The 23,054-nt window shown below is 41.3% G+C and overlaps 1 protein-coding gene across 7 annotated transcripts in view; it reads right to left on the bottom strand.

The window, feature by feature from the left end:
* DAAM2 (dishevelled associated activator of morphogenesis 2) overlaps window positions 1–23,054 on the bottom strand; it is a 288,833-nt gene that overhangs the window by 39,781 nt on the left and 225,998 nt on the right. For all 7 annotated transcript variants that reach the window (XM_061624914.1, XM_061624913.1, XM_061624920.1 and 4 more), the window contains 2 exons: window positions 22,823–22,929; window positions 835–919 (listed from right to left, as the gene is read on the bottom strand). In XM_061624914.1, coding sequence (XP_061480898.1) covers window positions 835–919; window positions 22,823–22,929 — 192 coding nt within the window. The remainder of the gene's footprint in view (window positions 1–834; window positions 920–22,822; window positions 22,930–23,054) is intronic.

The following is a 23,054-nucleotide window of genomic DNA, read 5'->3' as shown; positions in this document are numbered from 1 at the left end:
GTGCAATCCTATACATACCTACTCAGAAGTAAGACCCACTGGCTTCAATGTGACTTACTCCCAGGTAAGTGTGTAGAGGGCTGCAGCTTCTGTGTTTTAAGATACAAAGGCTGCAGTAGCAAAAAGAATGGCACAGATGAGTTCTGCATCAAAGCATAGATCTGACTCTGCATGCCAGGCACACCGGCTGGAAAATCCTCCACAACAAGGAGGGGAGGACAGTGGCTTGTCTAAGACCAGTTAGTGAGTTTGTGGCTGAGGCTACCACACTCTTATACACTACCCTACACCAACTCAGGACACCATTTCTTAAAAGAAGATACATTGGATTTCTACTCACCCCATTTTTTTTAAAAAAAAGAATACACTTTCTCCCTTCTGTCCCCCCCCTTTTTTTAGTCTTGGGACCAGCCCCCTCCTCTCCCACAATATGATAATAATACTGGTTTACCTGAAAGTATTATTAGTTTAGTAAGCCAACAGCATGAAGGAGCTCAAAAGAAAATTGCATTATTAACATGATATGAATGTCAAGTTGGAAAATGCTGCTGTTTACATCTCAAAGCCAAATTCAGACCTTCCAAATAGCAACTATTGCTTTGAAGTTTTAGCTCAGAGGGGGGACAACCTGTGGTCCTCCAGATGCTGTTGGGAATCCAACTTTTATCAGCACCAGGCAGCATGGACAATTATAGGGGTTGCAGCCTAACACATCTGGAAGGCCACAGGTTATGTACCCTCGCTCTAGCTAATGAGTAGCATGCCGTGAGTGGAAAGGTATGCCCTCTTTTTACCATTAAAGTCATCTTTAGTAGCCCTTACAAAACCTATTACCTGCTCCAGCATATCTTTAGCCAGATCTTCTTCTTCATCCATTTTCAAGATTGCTTGTCGGATTTCTTCATTGGATAGCTTCAATCTTTAACAACATCAATATTAGTCCATTAATTTGCTTGCACAAGTTACTTTGATAAATCTGAAAGATCAGGCAATATTTTGTTGGGAAAGCAACCTTTAACTACAACAATGTTGGTCCATAACTGCTCGCACAACTTATTTTGACAAATATGAATATTCAGTCAATATTTTGTTATAAAATCTATTCTTAGATCTATAGGAATGAGCACAACAGAAAGTGTGCAAACAATATTTCTCCAGTCTGGTCTGATTGCTAATGGATACATTAGCAATTAACTTGCAGCACTCACAATATTAAACATGTTGGCTTAAACATAAATTATCATTGAAAAAAATATTCACACCAGATGAACTTCCCAATGAATGGCTTGCCACATGGAAGACCTTTCATACAGTTGTGCTTTCAAGCAACTACAACTACATTGCTGATTGGACTTGTGAACTTGCCCAACATGAGGAAAACATTAATGCAGATACACATGACAGGAACTTTCAAAGCTCTAATTTATAGTACCTTACAGAAGAATAAGCAAAAAAGAAACCGAATGATGGTTGATGAAATAGCTACAGAAGAAAAAAAAACACTGAAGAATTCCACACTTTCTGTTGCCTTCATGGTTTTGGAATGATGAATAAACAAATGTCAATACTTTCCAGACAGGAAACAGTACTAAGTCTGAGATATTTAACACACGTTAACACTGCTCAATATAGTCAGCAGCTGGTAATTAAAACATGGACAATTATGTTAAAAAATAACCTTTTTTAACTTCAGCTGTGTTCTTTCTAGCTATTCTAGCAATTCAAAAATAGAAGAACAAAGTTATGCCCTTCAGCCAATGTCTGCTAAGCACTTCCTAATGCAGAGGGTGCAACGAGAGGACAAGGCATATCCCTGTATCTGAGCTGGGAACCTAGCACTGGATCCTATGCTTTGCTGCAGCTGTGCACTGAAGCATAGGAACCGGCTGTCCGAGAGACTCCGCTATTATTCTTATTTTGTCATTTCCCTTCATCTAAATATATATACACACAATTCATATTGAATGGATAATGGGTCCTCTTTGTGTATGGAAAAACATAACACTCACCCTTCCAATTGGCATCAGTTGTAGCAGAGAAGCCAAAAACCAGAGGCCATGGAGAACGAATCACCCGCTTACAGCCCTAAGTTCCCTCCCACTCATATTTCAGACCCATGAAGCAAGTTACTGTAGGGGAATCTGCACTGCTCCTGGCTATGGTCATTGATTCTGTGGCTTCACAAAGTTTTCAGTGTCTAAACCTGACAGTTTGACACCTTCCCAAGGTATGCAAAGGGTTAAAGCCCCCTAACCCCTGCACTTGGGTCCCTATGCAAGAATGATCTCAAAGCATGATTTAGAACGCTAAAAGGATAAGCAGTCAAATCCAAGAAACTGAATTGCTTGTGTAACGGTGCACAGTAAGTAGTGGGGAAACTTTTGGTTCAGAACTCCTGTCCTCCTAACACAGAGGATCCCATTCTAAGATACAATTCAACATGTCTACTTGAAGGTCTGTAAGGAAATACATGGAGCTGCAAGCATGTTTCAAAGGTCACTTTAGAGTCTGTTCAATCCGAGGACCAAACGAGCTGATACGTTGGCTATATAGCTGGGCTCAAGTGCAGGATTGTTGGAGTTTTTACACCAATTGCCAGGATGGGAGCAAATCTGCATAGGGACCCAAGTGCAGGGGTTAGGGGGCTTTAACTCTTTACCCACCTCAGTCCAGAGCCAGATCTCGGGGCCTGCATCTGCAATTACATTGGGGGGAAATCAATTTAGTTCAATGAGAACTCTGTTTCTCTATGCAAATTGCTGGCACTGGGGTGGGGGTGGGGGCAAGCCAGATTGAGACCACAGCAGGGAATAAAGAATTAAAAAGTCCTGCACCCAGTGATAGAATCTCAATTCAGATCAGGGCCCACACACTGGCAATTGATGTAAAAAAAAAAAGCCCTGCACTTAAGGACACCAATGCCTAGCAATCTGCTACTGACACCTAGAAATGGATGAACAATTGGGCCAAAAGGCTGTTAATGGAGTATTCTCATTATTTTTATTATTTTCAGGGCTTCTGACTAACCATGCAGTGGATCTTAAAATAGCCAACAGTAATATAAAGCAGATGTGTTGCTTTTTAAGCAAAAACAGGTGAACTGGTTAAAGGAAAACCTAAAGCAGATCCCTAAAATCTTTCCACTCAGAGTTGAGCAAAGATGACTACTTGGGGAGGTGGGGGGAGAAATGCTGGTTGTAATGCAGACACCACATTAAAATGTGATTATGGCCAGAAGAAAAACACTAAATAAGTCATATCTCATTGCTGGATATGTATCAGCAGTGATTTTCCTACTGGTTTTATAAGAGCCAAAAATAGATTTCTCCCACTGGCAAAGCAACTGACAAACCCCAGACTGCATGCCTAATTGAAGTAGCAGCATCTCTGCTACATATTTGTTTACAAAAAAACAAAGACTATAGAATCATAACCAAGCTAAACATGGTTATGCTTACATACTAAGGCAGCAGAATGGTACAGGGTAGGGCTGCACTGAATGGACACCTGTGACCTTTTTTATAGTGCAAAAACAGCTTTTTGGCAAAACAAAAAATGAATCCCAAAGCCAAATGGACTTTTAAAAGCAAAGAGGCCCACCTGTCCCAATCCAACAATACTGCTGAGATTATGGAACTGCAAGAATTGGCACCTGAATTTGCTCACTTTCATCTTCCCTCCTTTTTGTTTTATATATGTTGCCATTCAGGTTGCAAGTCTGTCAGAAGGAGATGTATTATCTTTTAATCTCTGTACATTGCTTAGAAGATGTTACATGGTTTATAAGTAGTAGTAGTAATCATAATCATAATAACTTGCTGCATTAGTTACAGCAGAAGAATCAAAGAGTATTCTATCATACCAAAGCCTAAACCTCCTAATCATTGTAAAATTAAGATGACTTGTCCAATCATTAAGAAACTGTATGATGAGCACTATAAGATGCCCATTAAAAAAATCCACCAAGAAATGGCAAAGATATGGCACCTTTACCATTTCTGCTTAAATTGAATTGCAAAAACAACAAAAACAAAATCCCTTGACTATTTTTTGCACAACCATAAAATATGTTTTCTGATTGGAATTCAATGCTAGCCCTATTCAGAGTTGACCCATAGAAGTGAATAGACATGACAATTTAAATTCATAAATTTCTGAGTAGACCTTCATAGAAAACAACCCTCTGTTTTGACTTTTGCTGGGTTAAATGCTCTCAAAGATCCAAGAAAATTGCAGGGATTTAAGCCCTTCCTGATTTAGTTATTCATAAAAATATGAGGTTTATTAAAGTTCTCATTTAAGGAAATCATCTAAGGAAGAGCAAGTCATACTGCAAAACACCTTCAATGCCAGATTGACTCTTTCCAAAAGAAAGATGGCTGCCTCCATACTAAGGAAGAGGCCACTGAAGCCAGTAAACTGGTGAAAAGAGGGGCGGTGGTGTATATGTATGTGCATTCATGAGTGTGTGAGAGAGACTGTGATATGCAATCTAGTGCCTGAGTCCTTTCCCTTGCTGTCCTGTAAGGTCTCCAACAGCATTTTTCTTAGGCCCACTCTGTTGCGACTCATCCTTGTGTCACCTCCTCTCTGCCCCTATTCCAAGGCCAGCTATTCATTTTTTGTCTGTTCTCCAGGACTTCACAGAGGGGGTTTACAGTTAAATTGTTTATTATGATCACCATTTTCCTGACTCTAAAGTAACCTTGGCCAGGTAGGTTTCTGAAGATCACAGAGGAAATAAAACATCGCCACAATAAGTTATGCAAGAGTGACAAGGCCCAAATATCTTAGTAATCGCTGAGTAGACTGGAACTGCACAATTATCAAAAAGTCTCTAATATGATACCCTGCCCCCCTTGATCTCCGTAGGACACATCAATGACCCCTATTGACTCTACAGACTCATTCATCACTAATCTCCTCAGGACACCTCAGCTGATTTAATGCCAGCAGACATCAAGTGGCTTATTGTCTGGCTATCTCACATGAGGGGGGGGGGGAGAGAAACACAGCAACTTATTCCAAATATGCCTGGGAGTCATGCTAGAGTTGCCTTTTATTTTTTACATGAGTCTGCTTTCACAGATGTGGCTGTTTCATTTCTCTCCTTAAAGATGGCCATTGGCTCGGTTTAAGCGAACAGCCCAAACTCTAGCACAGAAAAAACTCCCCATTCATCAACCAACCCTCCTCAGAGAGAAGCAGTACTGTGCTACTATGCTCCATGTTTAAACTTTGCACATCTTTCATAGAAGACGAACTGCCACAAATGCTTGTAGGGCCATTTATTTTAGACTCACATCAGTTTTCAAAACTGCCAGGATATGCTCATGCCCATATTGGGGAGAAAAGAAGATATTTTCTTCTTTTAAAATCAGTTAATTTGCTTTATCAGCAAGCATAATATAGTCAGGATTGCTAATACTGTAAACATGCAAAACACCAATGTACACAGCATCCATGAACATTCCTCAATGAGACTTGATGGAGTATGTGCAGAAGACAGAAACCCCCAAGACTGGCAAGAGCAGGGACTTCCATACGTATAAAAAGTTCTGCATAATGAGGGCTTCCTTTTGCCCTTTGTGATGGGGAGTTTTCTGCATGCAGAAATTCCTCTTGAAGCAACATAATTATTCTGTTATTCATGTGTGCAGGATCATGGCCATAACCTCTGAGGTGGGAGAAGGCATCTTAAATCCTCATGATCTACTCAGTTTTTCACCTCTTTGACAACTAGCAAGAAGATACCTCCATACGCCCATGTCCATGTTAAAACAGGGATGGGAAACTAGCGGCCCTCTAGACGATGCTGGACTATAATTCACATCATCCCTGACCATTAGTCATGCTGGCAGGGGGCTGATGGAAGTTGAAGTCCAGTAACTCCCTCTCATAAAAGAAATAGCCTTGGGGCTAATCTGGACATGCAAAGAAAATCAGGTGGCGTAGCTTTCCTGGATCTGTACTATATCAACTTGTGGGGGGGGAATCACATGGTTGATTGCTTTCCCAAGTTATAAAAACATCCCTGTATGTTTTTTTTAAAAGGAGTATGTCAGAGAAAAAGGTTATAGGAAGGCCTCCTCCTGGGCATACTATTGTCTTATGGGCAGGAATACGAGCTCCAGTTCCATGTAGGGCACAATCTGAATTTTACGTCCACATGTCCTTTTGATGTGCATTTTCTTCTCAGCACTTTATTGTGCATTTTGTTCACAGGTATCTACATCAGTGCTTGGAAAGTTACTTCAAGTTCACCCCCACCAAAAAGGAACTGCTTCTCTCCCACCTGAATTCACAACTCATTCACATTGTCCTTAGTCCCCCCCCCCAGCTTTACAAATTTTACATGCTGCTCACAATTAAGAAAACATCCAAACACCCACAGAATGTCAGGTGAACAATTTTTTTATTTATTTTCCCCAACAATTACGATCTTTAAGCTTAAACACATCACTGTTCAGATAGGTAAAAATAGTAAATGCAATGGCCACCATCAAACACAAAGTTAAGTGTAATGAAACCTCTCTATATAAAATTATTGAATAAATACTAAAATGGAATTGAATTAAAAATCACCCAAAGTTCCTCTGCAAAAGGAACTTAATTCACATTCAGTACCCAAGGAAATTAGAGGAGCTACTTTCAGGTGTAATTCAGAGATTTTTGAATTAATTCAGTGAATTAGTTAATCTGAATTAGCTCATTCCAAGTACTGATGTATATCAGTATAAATAAGTATAAATAAGTATAAATAAGAAACAGCCCTAAAACCCTAGCAAAACATGGGAGAGCTGGCAAAACTATGAATGCCCTGGTCTACCTTGTTCTTTCTTCACAGTAAGGCTATTTTGGCACTGAATACCAAGTACCCCATAAAAGGCTGAAGTAAGTGAAAAGAAATACATATGCACATAAAAACAGGATCATTTTCAAAGACAAAAGGGTCAAAATAATCTTATTTCTTCTTCCACCATTTCTATTTACCTTGTTTCACACCTGCATTTCACGCCTGCATCACATACCTGCAATCAGTTTCTTCTTTTGCAATAATCGTGAAAAATATAAGAATACAATAAATGCCAGTTTATTTACTGTACAGATTGAGCAGCACAATTCCCATCCATTTCCTTGGACTACTCAATACAGCAAAGGAATGCTGGGTAAAGAAACAAAGGACTGCAAGCCGCCAACTGAATGCATTCTCAAAGTTCCCAATTTGATATAGCTTAGCTCATCTTACAGAGAAGAGCAGGCTTGTAGTCAGAATTTGACAGATTGCAGAAAGGGGACCAAAGTGTCCATGGAGCAAGTATTATATGAATCATATCATAGCTATTCAACAAAAACTTCACTATCTCCTTCTGTTAAACACTTCCTTGTTTCAGACCACTTATGGATGACTAAGCAAAGGGTCAGAGAGACAAGAATACAGGGTTTGAGAAAAAGGACAAGATGTCATTGAGGCTTAATACCTAGTCTTTGCCCCTTTGGATTCATGCCTGCAAGGGTTGTTCAGTAAGAGTAAAAGCCCCAGCACTTTACTTTCCAGACAACAGAGAAATCCCGGGCCTTGCATTAGTGGCAAAACAGTAGGAGCCTGACCTGGGAAAGTAAGCAATATCTCTTCATCACACAATGGAGCAGCCTTCCTGCAGGGAAGCTATGACTGGGAGGCGGGGAGGGAAACATCAATCGTTGGCAGCTTTTCAAGACGGTATGTGTGCTTCAGCACCAAGGAGACGGTGCTTTTCAGATGTGGCTTAGTTCTGCCATCAACTAGGGTTGTAATGCTACATTGGTCAAGATGCTCATTTGTATTACAAATACTTTTCAGCCACTGTCTTTTCTCCATTATCACTGACAGTAATATAAATAGTGTGGGAGATGCTAAAATGCATTTTACGACTTGGGCTATGTCACAGAGTGAACAGCTAAGATCAGCCTCCCCCAACCTGGTGCCTTCTAGAAGTTTTGGACCACAACTCTCATACTTTATTATTTATTTTATTTTAACTATTTCTATCCTGATCCAGTTAACATTCTGGCTGCGACATTTTGAACCAACTGCAATTCCAAACCATTTTCAAAGGCAGCCCCATATAGAGTGCATTACAGTAATCAAGGCTTGATATCACCAATGCAGAATAATCCTTGATAATCCCTGACCACTGACCCTAGTGGTTGGAGCTGATGGGAGACGGGTCTCCAAAACATCTGAAGGGCATCAGGTTGGGGAACACTGGATCCAGACAATATTTTAAACTGCTGGGAAAAGGGTTAAAAGGGTTCATGAAATGGAGGACCCATATGAGGGGGAGGATAGTAGCAGAGGAGCCATATATACAGGACATAGGGGTTTTTCTTTTCAAAAGGTGCCCTCTTCAGTATAACGGTGGAGAGTGCTCAGTTTCTTTAATATTTTAAAACAGCAGATAAATCTATCAATCACTTCTTAAAATGGCAAGGCATAACTAGTATGGCTGTGCACTGGATCCTGAACTGAATTGGGCCAATTCAGCAGGACCCAGGTTTTGGCCAGATTGAGTTAAGACAGCTCAGGAACACCCTGGGGCGGGTTGGCTCACCTGGAGTGATCCAGGGTTGTCGAGAGATGGGGCAGTGGGTAGCAGGGAGAAAGAGGGAGACACAAACAGTAGCCTCTCCAAAGAGCAATGTGGGACTGCTGGCAAGAGGGCTTTTAACCATGTTTTGGCTCAATGCATTGGTTCCCAATAGGGGTACATGCACATACAGCCAAACTTAGCAGGACTGAACTCCCCACAGGGCACACACTGAGGAAGCGGACCCCAGCAGAACTGCAGTCTCCGCTCAACACCTGCTGAGCAGAGAGGGCAACTCTGCTGGCTGCTGGAGTTTGCTTCCCCAACACGTTCAGTGAGGTCAGGTTGGGCTGGCCCTGGACTGGCCCAGGGTCGGCATGCACAGTCCTGATAGCTAGGGATGTTGAGGAATTCCATAGGAAATGGAAAAGGAAGTGGAAATTGCCACAATTCGCATATTTGCTTGAGGTCAGTAGCGGAAATCATGCAAGCGAATATGAGTGGTATTCGCTATCATTGTTTTTTTGTTCGTGACTGTTACATAAATAAAGGTTACATTAGTTACATTAATTACATTAGTTGTAGCAGATAGTGAGATGAACAACATAAATTTTAGTGGTAGCTGAAGTGAAGTGGACCAGAAACAGCGCTGATTGTGATAAATAATAATAATAATAATAAATTTAATTTTTGTGTCGCCTATCTGGCCGAAGCCACTCTAGGCGACGTACAAACTAAAATTCAGTAAATTACAATACAATACAGATAAAATCACTGCCTCCTTACATTCCTAGGCATAGTAAGGGGAGTGCATCATTCATCATCTGGAATGTCTCAGGTGTGAGTCTTGCAAAATGCTCCCTGCATCTCTGTCTGGTTCACTTCCATCTGGCCTGAGAGGGCAGGGCCCTTGCTGAGCTAGGGGATGGTGCTGGGGGGGGGACATTTAGTTTTCAATATAAGATGTACTGCTTTCTCATTATTTGGATTATGTCCTACTCAGAGTAGATCTGTTAAAATCAATGAACCTAAGTTTGCCATGCCTAATAACTTCAGTGGGTCTGCTCTGAGTAGGATTAGCATTGAATACCACCCTTTGTTTTTTGCATTTCTGTTGTTAGGTCTTGGTATGAATTATTAGTGGATTACTTAATCTTAGTGTGTATTTATTATTACGAGCCTCTTGGCACAGTCTCCAAGTGACTTACAAAATTTTACAAGCATGAAGCATGACATAAAATCAGGAAAAAAAAGAAAAATGCATTACAATACAAGCCATACCCTAACCTATAAAACAAACCCAATAAAACAGCAGCAAAAACATACAATCAATAGACAGCAAAATTATAATTTTGTTATGTTTCATCATCGTTAGAAAATTATCTTGAAATGTTTCTACATTTTATTATGCAAACTTTTCTGATGTAGTGAGAAGGCTGAGGATGGTTTACCATGGGAAAGCTGCACAAAACTAAACTGATGATGACTAACCAATAGGAGTCCATCGCATTTTAAGCAGTATTCCAAGCAGCAATTGGTATGCTGTCTGAGGTAGGAGGCTTGACTGCATTGTTCTATCAATATTGTGCAAGAGATGCACAGTGTTAGAATCTTCTGCAACTGAATGAAAGGACTGCATAATTTTACTAAATAGACAATTGGAAGCAGTAACAGAAGGGAGTGTCAGAAAACATGAGTTAGCATGGGCTAAACCACACATTATGTTAAATTCATATTCACATTTGCATGCATCTGTTTTAAATAACTCCCTTCACCTACTGCTATTTTTTTTTAAAGGTATGCACAAATGTGACCATGCATTTAATGTAAAGTGTAGTTTGTCCCCTATGTTATATCATTTTAGGGAAGTACCCTAGTGTTACTAACATTAATTGCTAAGTAGAAAGTGTAAGTGGCAGCAACGAACAGACTAGGAACCCTATTTCCTAATGAAACTACGCCCTGGTTCAGAACCTTCAACTGGTGCAAAATGCGGCAGCACGACTGCTAATGGGGGCACACAGCTGACAACATGTGATTCGACTCTTAAAATATCTGCACTGGCTGCCCATCTGCTACCGAGCCAGGTTCAAGGTCCTTGTATTAATTTACAAAGCCCTGAACAACTTAGGTCCAGGGTATCTTTGAGACTACCTGAACCCTTATATCCCAGCGCGATCACTGAGATTATCTGCAAGATAATCTTTGGTCGTTCCCTGAGTTGGCAAGGCTCATTTAACATTGACACAAAATTGAGTCTTCAGTGTCATTGGCCTAGCTCCCTGGAATGCTTTCCCGATAGAGATTTAGCAGGCACCTTCTGTTTTAACTTTTAAACACCTGCTGAAAATCTTTCTGTTCCACCAGGCTTATGCAGGCAACTATGAAGATGTCTTTTTGCAATAGTTGACCTTTGTTTTTACTGTATTTTAATGTTTTTACTGCACTTTTTTTTTCCAACCTGGAAACCAGAAGGTAAGATCTATGAAATCACATAGCAAATGCAAGTCTTAATATGTCATGGTTTAAAATCTCATTATTCCTACTCTCATTTCATGATTTTGGATATTTAGAGGGAATTGATCACACTATCCAGCTTTCCAAGATCTATTTCTTGAACAAACAGAAACATGCCAAGAGAGCAGGGTCTGAAATCATTCCAAAGTATAGCACCATACAGATTTTAAAGTTAAAAAAGGGAACCAATAAAATACATCCTTCTGGTGGGTATTATTCTATCAGGTCCATTAATGTGCACTTAGCTATAGTCCTTTTTTTAAAAAACACCATGCCAGCTATTGACCTGAGAATCAACCCTTGGTAGCCTTGATTCATGACTAGTCTCATCTAGGGCTCTTCCAGACAACCTCCTTGCTGAACATTCAGCCTGATTTGCTTGCACAATGGTTTGACTATGTTCGGTCTTTATTGAGCATTCGTTCTAATTTGTTTACATAGTGTTATATAATAATGGGCATTCATCCTGCATTCATCCTCATTTGCTTGAACAGAGCTTATGTGGAGGTTAGGTTGTATCCTGTCTTAGGCTACGGACACGCCAAACATTAAAGCACATTTGAAGCACATTATTTCCCCCAAAGAATCCTGGGATATGTAGTTTACCCCTACAATTTCCAGCAATCTAAAACCACAGTTCCCAGGATTATTTGTGAGAAATAATGTACTTCACATGTGCTTTATATGTATCATGTGTATGCAGCCTTTATTGAGCATTCACCCCAATTTGCTTGTGGGGTGTTTATATGGTTCCCCTTTAATCATTTGTTCATCCCACACTTTCCAATGGATTTTCCCATCACTTTCTAAACTGCAAAAAGGTAAGGGTTGGGTTTTTCTTTTAAAGGGTATTTGTTGTATTAGGGAAACAGAGACCTAACCCAGTTTTAAAATGTACAATCTTAAAGTCCTTCTGTGTGCGTGAAAACGTCTCACAAAATAGCGATCCTCTGTAGGCACCCTTATCTGTTTTTTAAAACAGATTCCCTACCTTTGCATTCTCTCTTCTGGCTCTCATTATGTCTCTTTCTGCTAGAATGCATGAGTCCACACCAGGCTTTGTGATATATGGAGAGTTAACCTGAGCACACAGCCTGTTGATAGAGATTTAAGACAGGATAACTTCACAAGGCATACTTGATTTAACTAGAAAGCTTAACTGAACACTGAAATGAAGGTAAGGACATCCATCAAAGATGTTGATTTAAAAACAACAACACCTCTCTGAGTTCATGAGTGCCTTTCTGTCAGTGTGCTCCATATGTGCAATGCCTATCCTCCTCAGCTCTTCCCCTTTGGAAGAGCCTACATTCTGAAAAAGAGAGGAGGCAAAAACAGGTAAAGGAAACAAGCAGCTCCAGTCTCAAAGCTGAATGGGGCAGATTGGCTTGCTGCAGATTTAAAAATAAGTCTGTTCTTTGAGCCAGGCCAGGGACACTGTTCATATCTCCACTCTACAGGGCTGAGTAGCTGATTCACGTCAGGAGCCAAAATCTATGGTATTGTTGCGCGCCACCCCAATCTCTGATCGGTGAGATTTCCAGGGGTCCCTGCGCTCGCCCTGGGTTTGGTTTCCTTGGGAAGAAGGTCAGCGGAGACTGTGGTGTCTTTATGAAATATGGTTTATTTATTTACACACATTCCAACCGGAGCTTAGGATGGAGGGGTTCAAGGCATCAGCAATCCAATGTCCAGCTTTTCAATCGGCATTACAGCAGGCATCCTAAAGCCATGGTGCAGAGAGCCAGACTCCCTGCCTGCCTCCAGTTCCCAGCCTTTCTCTGACACAACTGAAACACACGCCTCTCCTTGGCCCCAGGAGGGGGAGGGAACTCTCTCCTGAAGAGTTTCAATGACAAAAGGATCTCCCTGGCCCATTCACCAGTTGATTGGCACCTGATAGACCCATTAACCCACCAGGCCACTCTATTAGATTAACAAAAGCAACTCATCTGACCAGCAGAGCGAGTTTCTCACCCCAAGGCACAGAATTCCAAATCAGAGGCTGGAAGGGGACTCATAGGAATTATCCATCTCAACCCCCCAAATTCACAATAGTATTTAAAACTGAGAGAACCACATGATCAGCCTTCTTGTGTTCAGATACACACCTTACTGCTCCCATGGAATTGCAAATCCTCCTCTCATCTATCATTCCCCCTGTTCTTATCCCATTTCTATAGACATCACATGAACATAGAAAGCTGCCCTATACTAACTCAGACCATTGCACCATCTAGCTATCTGGCCCTCAAGACTCTCCCCAGGCCATACACCTTCCCTGCTATGCACTCTCCTTGAATGTTTTTGCTTGGCTGGAATGTGTCCTTGCTTCCTTGGAGGGAGACTAGTGAGGGGTGCCTGCGTGTAGAAACTAACCTACTGTAGAACAGTAACATTTGCATTCATTGTTCCACCCACTTTTACCTCTGACTCTGTCCACCACTTGCAAGTGGCCCCTGAAAGTTTGCCCGGAAAGGAACGCGGCCCTCAGGCTGAAAAAGATTCCCCACCCCTGATCTAGCCCAAAGTATTGTGTACTTTGACTGGAAGCAACTCCACTAGGATCTCAACCCCATTAGCCAAGATCCATTGAAGTGGAGACGTGGGGGATTGGAACCGGGACCCTTCTACACAAGAAAAAAGCATGTGCTTTAACTCTGAGCAATGCCACCTTCCCCCTCTCTTGTGTGCAAGACTGCTCCAGGTTACCAGTCAACACTCACCTCTTTCCCAAACCAATATATCTTCACTTTGCCTGCTCCTCAACTATTCTTCTATCCCATTTCCCTGTTACTCACCTATTATCCCCGACTAGTTCACCCAATCTGAACTATAGGCTCTTTAAACCAAGCAGACGATATCACTTTTGTGTTCTGCATAGTACATGTTTGGCATTGTATGTAATGTATTTATTTATATACATTTTATCCCCCCACCTTTTTCGGGTATCTATCTACCCAGTCAGGGTGGGTAACAACCATTAAAACCAGCCATAAAATGCAATACAATTTTAAACATACAATACAATACAATACAATTGCACTTGTAGAGACAAGTGCAACAGTTTGAAACAAAAGCATTGGATCAAACTGATCTGATAAAACAAATGCCTGCCTAAACAGGATGGAGGACACTATGCTTCCCAGGGCAAAGAGTTATTCAGTTTAGGAGTGGCCACAGAGAAGGCCCTTTTTAAAATCCTCATCAGCCAAGACTCTACCACAGACGTGACATAGAGATGGGCCTCTCTGGTCTGATCTTAGGGTATGAACAGGTTGGTATGGTTCCCAGGGTATCCTGGACTGAAACCATTTAAGGCTTAGAAGTGATCATCTAGTAAACAGACTATTGAATACAGACAAACAAGCCTAGCATGCAGTCATACTTCTGGGTCAGGGCAGTGGTTCCTTTAGAAATTGGATATAGATCTATTTTTTTCTGGTCCCATATTTCATCCTCACATTAGTTGCAAGGGACAAAGAGGGAAGCTAGATGGCCAAAGACGTCAGCAGAAATTAATCTTTTTATTTATTATTATTATTATTTATTAAATTTATATACTGCCCGACTAGCGATAGCTCTCTGGGCGGTGAACATAAAATAGTATAAAAATACAATGAATAACAAAATAATATTAAAATACAATCAACAATACAATAAACATTATTAAAATTAGATCAATGTAACTTAAATGCTTCAGAGAATAGGAAGGTTTTGACCTGGCGCCGGAAGGAAAGCAGAGTCGGCGCCAGGCGTACTTCCTCAGGGAGACTGTTCCATAGTTCGGGGGCCACCACTGAGAAGGCCCTAGATCTTGTCATCACCCTCCGGGCCTCCCTGTGAGTTGGAACCCGGAGGAGGGCCTTCGTAGCAGAACGTAGTGCACGGGCCGGTTCATATCGGAAGAGGCGTTCCACAAGGTATCGTGGTCCCGCACCGTATAAGGCTTTATAGGTTAATACCAACACTTTGAATCTAGCCCGGAAACATATTGGCAACCAGTGCAAGCTGGCCAGAACAGGTGTTATATGCTCGGACCGCTTGGTCCTTGTCAGCAATCTGGCCGCCGCATTTTGCACTAGTTGTAGCTTCCGAACTGTCAGCACCATGGGTTATGTTAGGAGTTGGGAACCTTTTCCAGCCTGAGGGCCACATTTTCTTCTGGGCAACCTTCTGGAGACCACATGCAAATGGTGGGTGGGGCCAGTGGCAAAAGTGGGCAGAACAATGAATGTGAATTTTTACTTTTGAACAATAAGTTAGTTTCTACACCTCCCCCCAAGGTGTTTTCTTTTTCAGTATGCAGTTGGATACAAAATGTGGAGTTGGAAAAAAGTGTGCAATTAGAAAGCTGAAAATGTCCTCCACTGAGGAAAGCAAGAGGCATGATCAGAGATCAAGTACATATTCCAGTCAGGCAAAAACTCTCAAGGAGGGTATGAAGCAGGAGCAGTGGGGGGGGGGTGACCTAGGAAGACTCCTGAGGGCAAGAAAGAAAGGCCTGGGGAGTACTGGCAAGGACATGCTATGCCTTCAAGTTGATCCCGACTTATGGTGACCCTATGAATAGGGTTTTTCATGGTAAGCGTTATTCAGAGGTGGTTTACCATTGCCTTCCTCTGAGGCTGAGAGGCATGACTGGCCCAAGGTCACCCAGTGAGCTTCATGGCTGTGTGGGGATTCGAACCCTGGTCTCCCAGGTTGTAATCCAGCACCTTAACCACTACACCACACTGGCTCTCTTTCCAGGAAAAACAAACCATTAATTTCTAGATGTTAACAACAACTGTTTCACATTTTGCTTAGGATGTTTGTAGAAAGGGAATTCATAAAGGGGAGCATAAGGTGTAGTCAATTGTGTCCTTCTGCTGATAGAAGGCTCCTTGAAGGTGCCACAAATCCCTCCATTCTCCTGCAGTACCCTCCCACACCCTTCAAAATTTGTGAGGTGGCACAGGAGGATATAGAGGAAAGATGTAATCAATAAAAATCATCACTGCATCACACATTCCACTGCATTGGAAGGCTGCATTGGATCAAGGAGGCTTCCGTCAGCAGAGAAATTCATTTGGACACATTCCACAATCATTGTATTAATAGACACAGGCACATCATACACAAAGGTCTATTGAGTACTGCATATAGACACATGAAAGATAATTTCACTATATGCGTGAGAGGAGAAACACACACCTGAGACCAAAATGCATGACATGCAGTGATGTGTTACTTTTCAATTACTAGAGAAGAGAGAGGGTTGAGAAAAAGAAAAGTAACTCTGAAGGAAAGCTACAAATTCATCTCCGCATCAACACGGGGCAGCAAATAATCCAATTTTCATCTGCTCTGGTAATCCCTTCTCCCACAGTCTTGTTAAAAGGAAAGGCAGAGGGAAAGAGAGATGGTTATTTCTCGCACCAGCCAGCTTTTGGCTTCTTCAACCCTATGAAATATGAGCCCCGCCTGACCCTTTCTAAGACAGTGTTAGTAAAACAAAAACATTTCAAGTAGTGGGGGGGGGAACCCTCTGTGCAGCCATTTTACTTTAAAGGGCATGACAGCATAGTGTAAACAGAGGGGGAATAAACTACAAGGATATATGCAAAGTTTACAGTCAATTGGAAACAGTTGTTAAAAGGGGGGCAACCTGAATGCAGGGTGTGATGCTCAGGGAAGTGATGTGGTGCTCTCAATTTGCATATTTGCATTCACACAATGTTCAATAGTGTGGTCATCATGCAAATGATTGGTGGTGGGGGTTGAGGAAATAATAGGTATAAATGCCATCCTTTCCTCTGACTCTTGTTCTGAAGTCTCAATAGCCAACTAAAGGAGACAAGAAAAAAGCCAGAAGAGACAAGAGATGAGTGATAAAATCCCCTTACATTATTGCCTGCATCCCATCTTAAGTGTATGTAATCAGCCCTTGGCTGAACCATGGATCAAGCCATTGAGGTTAACGGAGTGGTGTGAGAGATGCCCATTGCCAAAAAATGAGCTCCAAATCTAGATAAAGTGACAGTCCAGATGAACCAAGATAACAGTTTATGGATCAGTTGTGTTAAACGCAGAAGGATTTACCAAGATATCTTCCAATTAGGCTCTAATTCAACAAATTGGATCGTTCGGATTTTTTAGTAATAACTTGCACACAACAGTGTAGCAGCCTTCTGCAAGGGAGGAATGACAGCGTGGAACAAGAACCTTCAGGAGAGGAAATTTTGAAATCAACACAGTTGTGCTATAAGGCAAATAGCTGCCACTACACCTGTGTGTAGAACAGGGAACGATCTATCGTCCCCCTGATCAAAATGCTCAGGGAGACCTTGAGATGAGATATGAAATTGAGGAAGCATCCAAACTAGGAAATGTGGTAGTAATGGGTGACTTCAACTACCCGGACATAGACTGGCTGCATATGTGTTCCAGTCATGACAAAGAAGCAAAGTTTCTAGATATTCTAAATGACTATTCCCTAGACCAGTTGGTCATGGAACCGACCAGAGGGACGGCAACCCTGGACTTAATCCTCAGTGGGGACCGGGACCTGGTGCGAGATGTAAGTGTTGTTGAACCGATTGGGAGCAGTGACCACAGTGCTATTAAATTAAACATACATGTAACTGGCCAATTGCCAAGAAAATCCAACACGGTCACATTTGACTTCAAAAGAGGAAACTTCACAAAAATGAGGGGATTGGTAAAAAGAAAGCTGAAAAACAAAGTCCAGAGGGTCACATCACTCGAAAATGCTTGGAAGTTGTTTAAAAACACTATATTAGAAGCTCAACTGGAGTGCATACCGCAGATCAGAAAAGGTACCGCCAGGGCCAAGAAGATGCCAGCATGGTTAACGAGCAAAGTCAAGGAAGCTCTTAGAGGCAAAAAGTCTTCCTTCAGAAAATGGAAGTCTTGTCCAAATGAAGAAAATAAAAAAGAACACAAACTCTGGCAAAAGAAATGCAAGAAGACAATAAGGGATGCTAAAAAAGAATTTGAGGAGCACATTGCTAAGAACATAAAAACCAACAACAAAAAATTCTATAAATACATTCAAAGCAGGAGACCATCTAGGGAGACGATTGGACCCTTGGATGATAAGGGAGTCAAAGGTGTCCTAAAGAACGATAAGGAGATTGCAGAGAAGCTAAATGAATTCTTTGCATCTGTCTTCACAGTGGAAGATATAGGGCAGATCCCTGAACCTGAACTAACATTTGCAGGAAGGGATTCTGAGGAACTGAGACAAATAGTGGTAACGAGAGAGGAAGTTCTAAGCTTAATGGACAATATAAAAACTGACAAATCACCGGGCCCGGATGGCATCCACCCGAGAGTTCTCAAAGAACTCAAAGGTGAAATTGCTGATCTGCTAACTAAAATATGTAACTTGTCCCTTGGGTCCTCCTCCGTGCCTGAGGACTGGAAAGTGGCAAATGTAACGCCAATCTTCAAAAAGGGATCCAGAGGGGATCCCGGAAATTACAGGCCAGTTAGCTTAACTTCTGTCCCTGGAAAACTGGTAGAAAGTATGATTAAAGCTAGATTAACTAAGCACATAGAAGAACAAGCCTTGCTGAAGCAGAGCCAGCATGGCTTCTGCAAGGGAAAGTCCTGTCTCAGTAACCTATTAGAATTCTTTGAGAGTGTCAACAAGCATATAGATAGAGGTGATCCAGTGGACATAGTGTACTTAGACTTTCAAAAAGCGTTTGACAAGGTACCTCACTAAAGGCTTCTGAGGAAGCTTAGCAGTCATGGAATAAGAGGAGAGGTCCTCTTGTGGATAAGGAATTGGTTAAGAAGCAGAAAGCAGAGAGTAGGAATCAACGGACAGTTCTCCCAATGGAGGGCTGTAGAAAGTGGAGTCCCTCAAGGATCGGTATTGGGACCTGTACTTTTCAACTTGTTCATTAATGACCTAGAATTAGGAGTGAGCAGTGAAGTGGCCAAGTTTGCTGATGACACTAAATTGTTCAGGGTTGTTAAAACAAAAAGGGATTGCGAAGAGCTCCAAAAAGACCTCTCCAAACTGAGTGAATGGGCAGAAAAATGGCAAATGCAATTCAATATAAACAAGTGTAAAATTATGCATATTGGAGCAAAAAATCTTAATTTCACATACACGCTCATGGGGTCTGAACTGGCGGTGACCGACCAGGAGAGAGACCTCGGGGTTGTAGTGGACAGCACGATGAAAACGTCGACCCAGTGTGCGGCAGCTGTGAAAAAGGCAAATTCCATGCTAGCGATAATTAGGAAAGGTATTGAAAATAAAACAGCCGATATCATAATGCCGTTGTATAAATCTATGGTGCGGCCGCATTTGGAATACTGTGTACAGTTCTGGTCGCCTCATCTCAAAAAGGATATTATAGAGTTGGAAAAGGTTCAGAAGAGGGCAACCAGAATGATCAAGGGGATGGAGCGACTCCCTTACGAGGAAAGGTTGCAGCATTTGGGGCTTTTTAGTTTAGAGAAAAGGCGGGTCAGAGGAGACATGATAGAAGTGTATAAAATTATGCATGGCATTGAGAAAGTGGATAGAGAAAAGTTCTTCTCCCTCTCTCATAATACTAGAACTCGTGGACATTCAAAGAAGCTGAATGTTGGAAGATTCAGGACAGACAAAAGGAAGTACTTCTTTACTCAGTGCATAGTTAAACTATGGAATTTGCTCCCACAAGATGCAGTAATGGCCACCAGCTTGGATGGCTTTAAAAGAAGATTAGACAAATTCGTGGAGGACAGGGCTATCAATGGCTACTAGCTGTGATGGCTGTGCTCTGCCACCCTAGTCAGAGGCAGCATGCTTCTGAAAACCAGTTGCTGGAAGCCTCAGGAGGGGAGAGTGTTCTTGCACTCGGGTCCTGCTTGCGGGCTTCCCCCAGGCACCTGGTTGGCCACTGTGAGAACAGGATGCTGGACTAGATGGGCCACTGGCCTGATCCAGCAGGCTCTTCTTATGTTCTTATGTGATTAAACCTCTTACCTCCAAAGCCCTCCTCAAAACTAGGGATGGGCAAGAAATTAGATTGTTTGCATTTAAAGCTGAATTTATCAAATCCTCACTTTCTGAAACATGAGAACCAAAACACAGCCATCCTTCAAAATTCACACATCCGAATTTTGTGATGTATTCTTCAATTAAGCAATGTTTGCAAAAATAAATACATATATTAGGGGAAGTGTGCACAAAATGAATATATTAGTGACAATAATATACAAAATGCATTACATTAGGAGAAATTGTCTGCAAAATGTGTGCATTAGTAAAAACTGCCTACAAAAATGTGTTTATTATGAGAAATTCTCACTAAAATGCTGATGAATATTCATGAGGATTTTTTTTAAAAAAAAATTACAAATTGCTGCAGAAATGTGGAGAAGCAAATTTCAGACTGGGAAATTGAGAAACTGATTTCTGGTCCACACCATGTATTTAAAGCACATGAAAGCACATTAAAAGCACACGACCTCTCCCAAAGAATCATAGGAAATGTAGTTTGTTAAGGAAGCTGGGAAGTTGTAGTTCTGTGAGGTAGAAACCACAGTTCAAAGAATTCTTTGGGGGAAGTCATGTGCTTTAAATGTATACTGTGGATCTGCCCTGAGAGAACTGAAATTGACAGATCCTTCCATCGCTACTCAAAACCCACCTGTTCTCTGAAGTTTTTGGCATACACCCCCAGACCTTGTATCCTGCTATAAGTAACCCTAAGTACATTTACCCAGACTTTTTACAGCTGATGGGGATGGATCCTGGCAACCTGAAGATCACTGATAAAAGAATGGTTTTAAGCTATGTTTTACAATATTTTTAACTCTGTTTTAGAATGTTTTTAATTGTGATTGTGTTTTAGACTGTCCTTAACTGTATTTAGTATGTTTGTCTTTTCCTTGTTAAACTGTTTTGTTTATGTTTGCCGTCCTGGGCTCCTTTGGGAGGAAGGGCGGGATATAAATTTTAATAACAACAACAATAACAACAACACGTAAGAAATACGATTTTCCAGTTTACTCTTGCCACCACTTCCCCACCACTACCTCTGTTGTCTTCCCTTTGTTAAAATTATAGATTGTAAGACCTACTGATCTTTTTGTACTCCTTAAAGCAACTTTGATGGTGCTCTGCTGTTGTAAACATGGGCCAAACCATCCTTGCTAACATATTGACAGGCAGTGATTCAGAGAATCAGTCCCCCCCCCAGAGCTGCTGTTATTCTATGTTATTCCAATTTAGCCGTTATTAGCAAGATGGTCCTGTAAAAATCTCTCTCACACAACCTCTTTTCCTAAACCTCTAAAACTAGGAAGAGTCGTAACTTGGAATAATGGGCTTCTGTTAAGCCCAGTTACACTATAATACCACGTGCTCAGAGTAGAACTGTCAAACAAAATAGACTTAAGTTAGTCATGGCTAACTTTGATTTCAGTGGGTCTACTCTGAATATAACATACATACAACCCTTAAAGCTTGATACATGTGTTTTTTCTTACAACAGTGATTTTGCTTTGCTTTGGACAGAAGGGCTGTAGCTCAGTGCATGCAAAAGGTCCCAGCTCCAGGTCAAGGTGAAAAGATTCTCTACCTGAAATCCTGCAGAGCAAATGCCAGTCAGTGTCGACAATACACAGCTAGATGGACCAACAGTCTGACTTCAGCAAAGGCAGCTACCTATGTTCCCATGCAGTCACTACACCTCTACTAATTAGTCTCAAACTTTCTAAAAAGAGAACTGGCAGTTTCATCTCCACAAGCAAGCAATTCACTCCTTGGCCTCCCTGCTACCGCCAAGTAGCAAGGGAACAGTCACTTACAAAGACATGCCAAATGTGCCAATGCACCGTCTGTTTGCACATTAGAACTCATGTGCAAATAAGCATTTGCATATGATTATTCTTGTCCATCTCTACAAAAATAACAAGACAGGGCGGGCAAAAAAGGTTGAAACATTTGTAAAGAAGCAAACAAAGGACAGAGAAACCATTGCACATAATTTACCAAACAGATTTTCCCCCACCTTTTTTAATGACTGACACCTTAGATTGGAAGCATTTGCTTAAAATGGTGTTTAGGCAAGCAACTCATAGTATCTCAGGGCAGTATCTGCTAGACCCTAATGTGTAAACAAATTAATAAGCAGTCTTGTTTATTTGTTATTTTAGGAATTTATATCCTGCTTTTCAAATGTATCATTGGGCCATCTTACAATACAAAATCAAGGAAACAGTAAAAAGATTTTAAAATGTAAAACATGGCTGATAAAAAGAAGCAGGATCTGAAATCTTCTCTGTGTCACATAGAACTGAAACAAACATTCAGATAAACTGAACCTAACATTTGCCTAATATTTGACAGGTCTCCCAAATTTGCAACCTAGAGATCCACAAAATGTTAAAAACCCAAAATCTCAACAAATCAAATGTGCATTTTGCCACTAAAATCTAACTTGTGACCAAACGTTTACTCCTGAGATCTGAACCTTAGGGTCATATTTGGCTAAAACATACTGAAAAGGAGACCCACTGAAATCAATTGACTTCAGTTAATCTACTGTTTTGCATTCAAATGAAAACATCAGAATAGGAGATGAAGCATCTTTCAGTTCTCAAGAAGCCTCATTTCTAAAAATCTGTACCTGTGAGCAGCTGAACTGGAAGTTTTCTTTGCATCATTTCTGTATACCCAGACACCAATTCCAAATAAGTTCAGGTTGAAGCAAACTTACTTGGAAAGGAGGATGACACAATTCTGCGCTCTCCGGCCATCAATCACAGAAAGCTCTTTGACCTTTCGAGTGGACAGGTACAAATCTTCAGTTGATCCCATTTCCTTCTACAAAGTTAAAAAACCTTAAAAATCAGTACCATGTATTTTTCCTCCTCTTCCTCCTTTTTTCTGCCAGTGCAAATGTGCTAGCTAAGTCTATGCTCCAATGCCAAAGAGCAGAACTTGTGTAG

Source organism: Rhineura floridana, chromosome 4 (assembly GCF_030035675.1).
Source record: "Rhineura floridana isolate rRhiFlo1 chromosome 4, rRhiFlo1.hap2, whole genome shotgun sequence".
NCBI lineage: Eukaryota > Metazoa > Chordata > Lepidosauria > Squamata > Rhineuridae > Rhineura > Rhineura floridana.
Note: the sequence above shows the minus strand (reverse complement) of the source record. Positions and strands in the feature narration are given on the sequence as shown.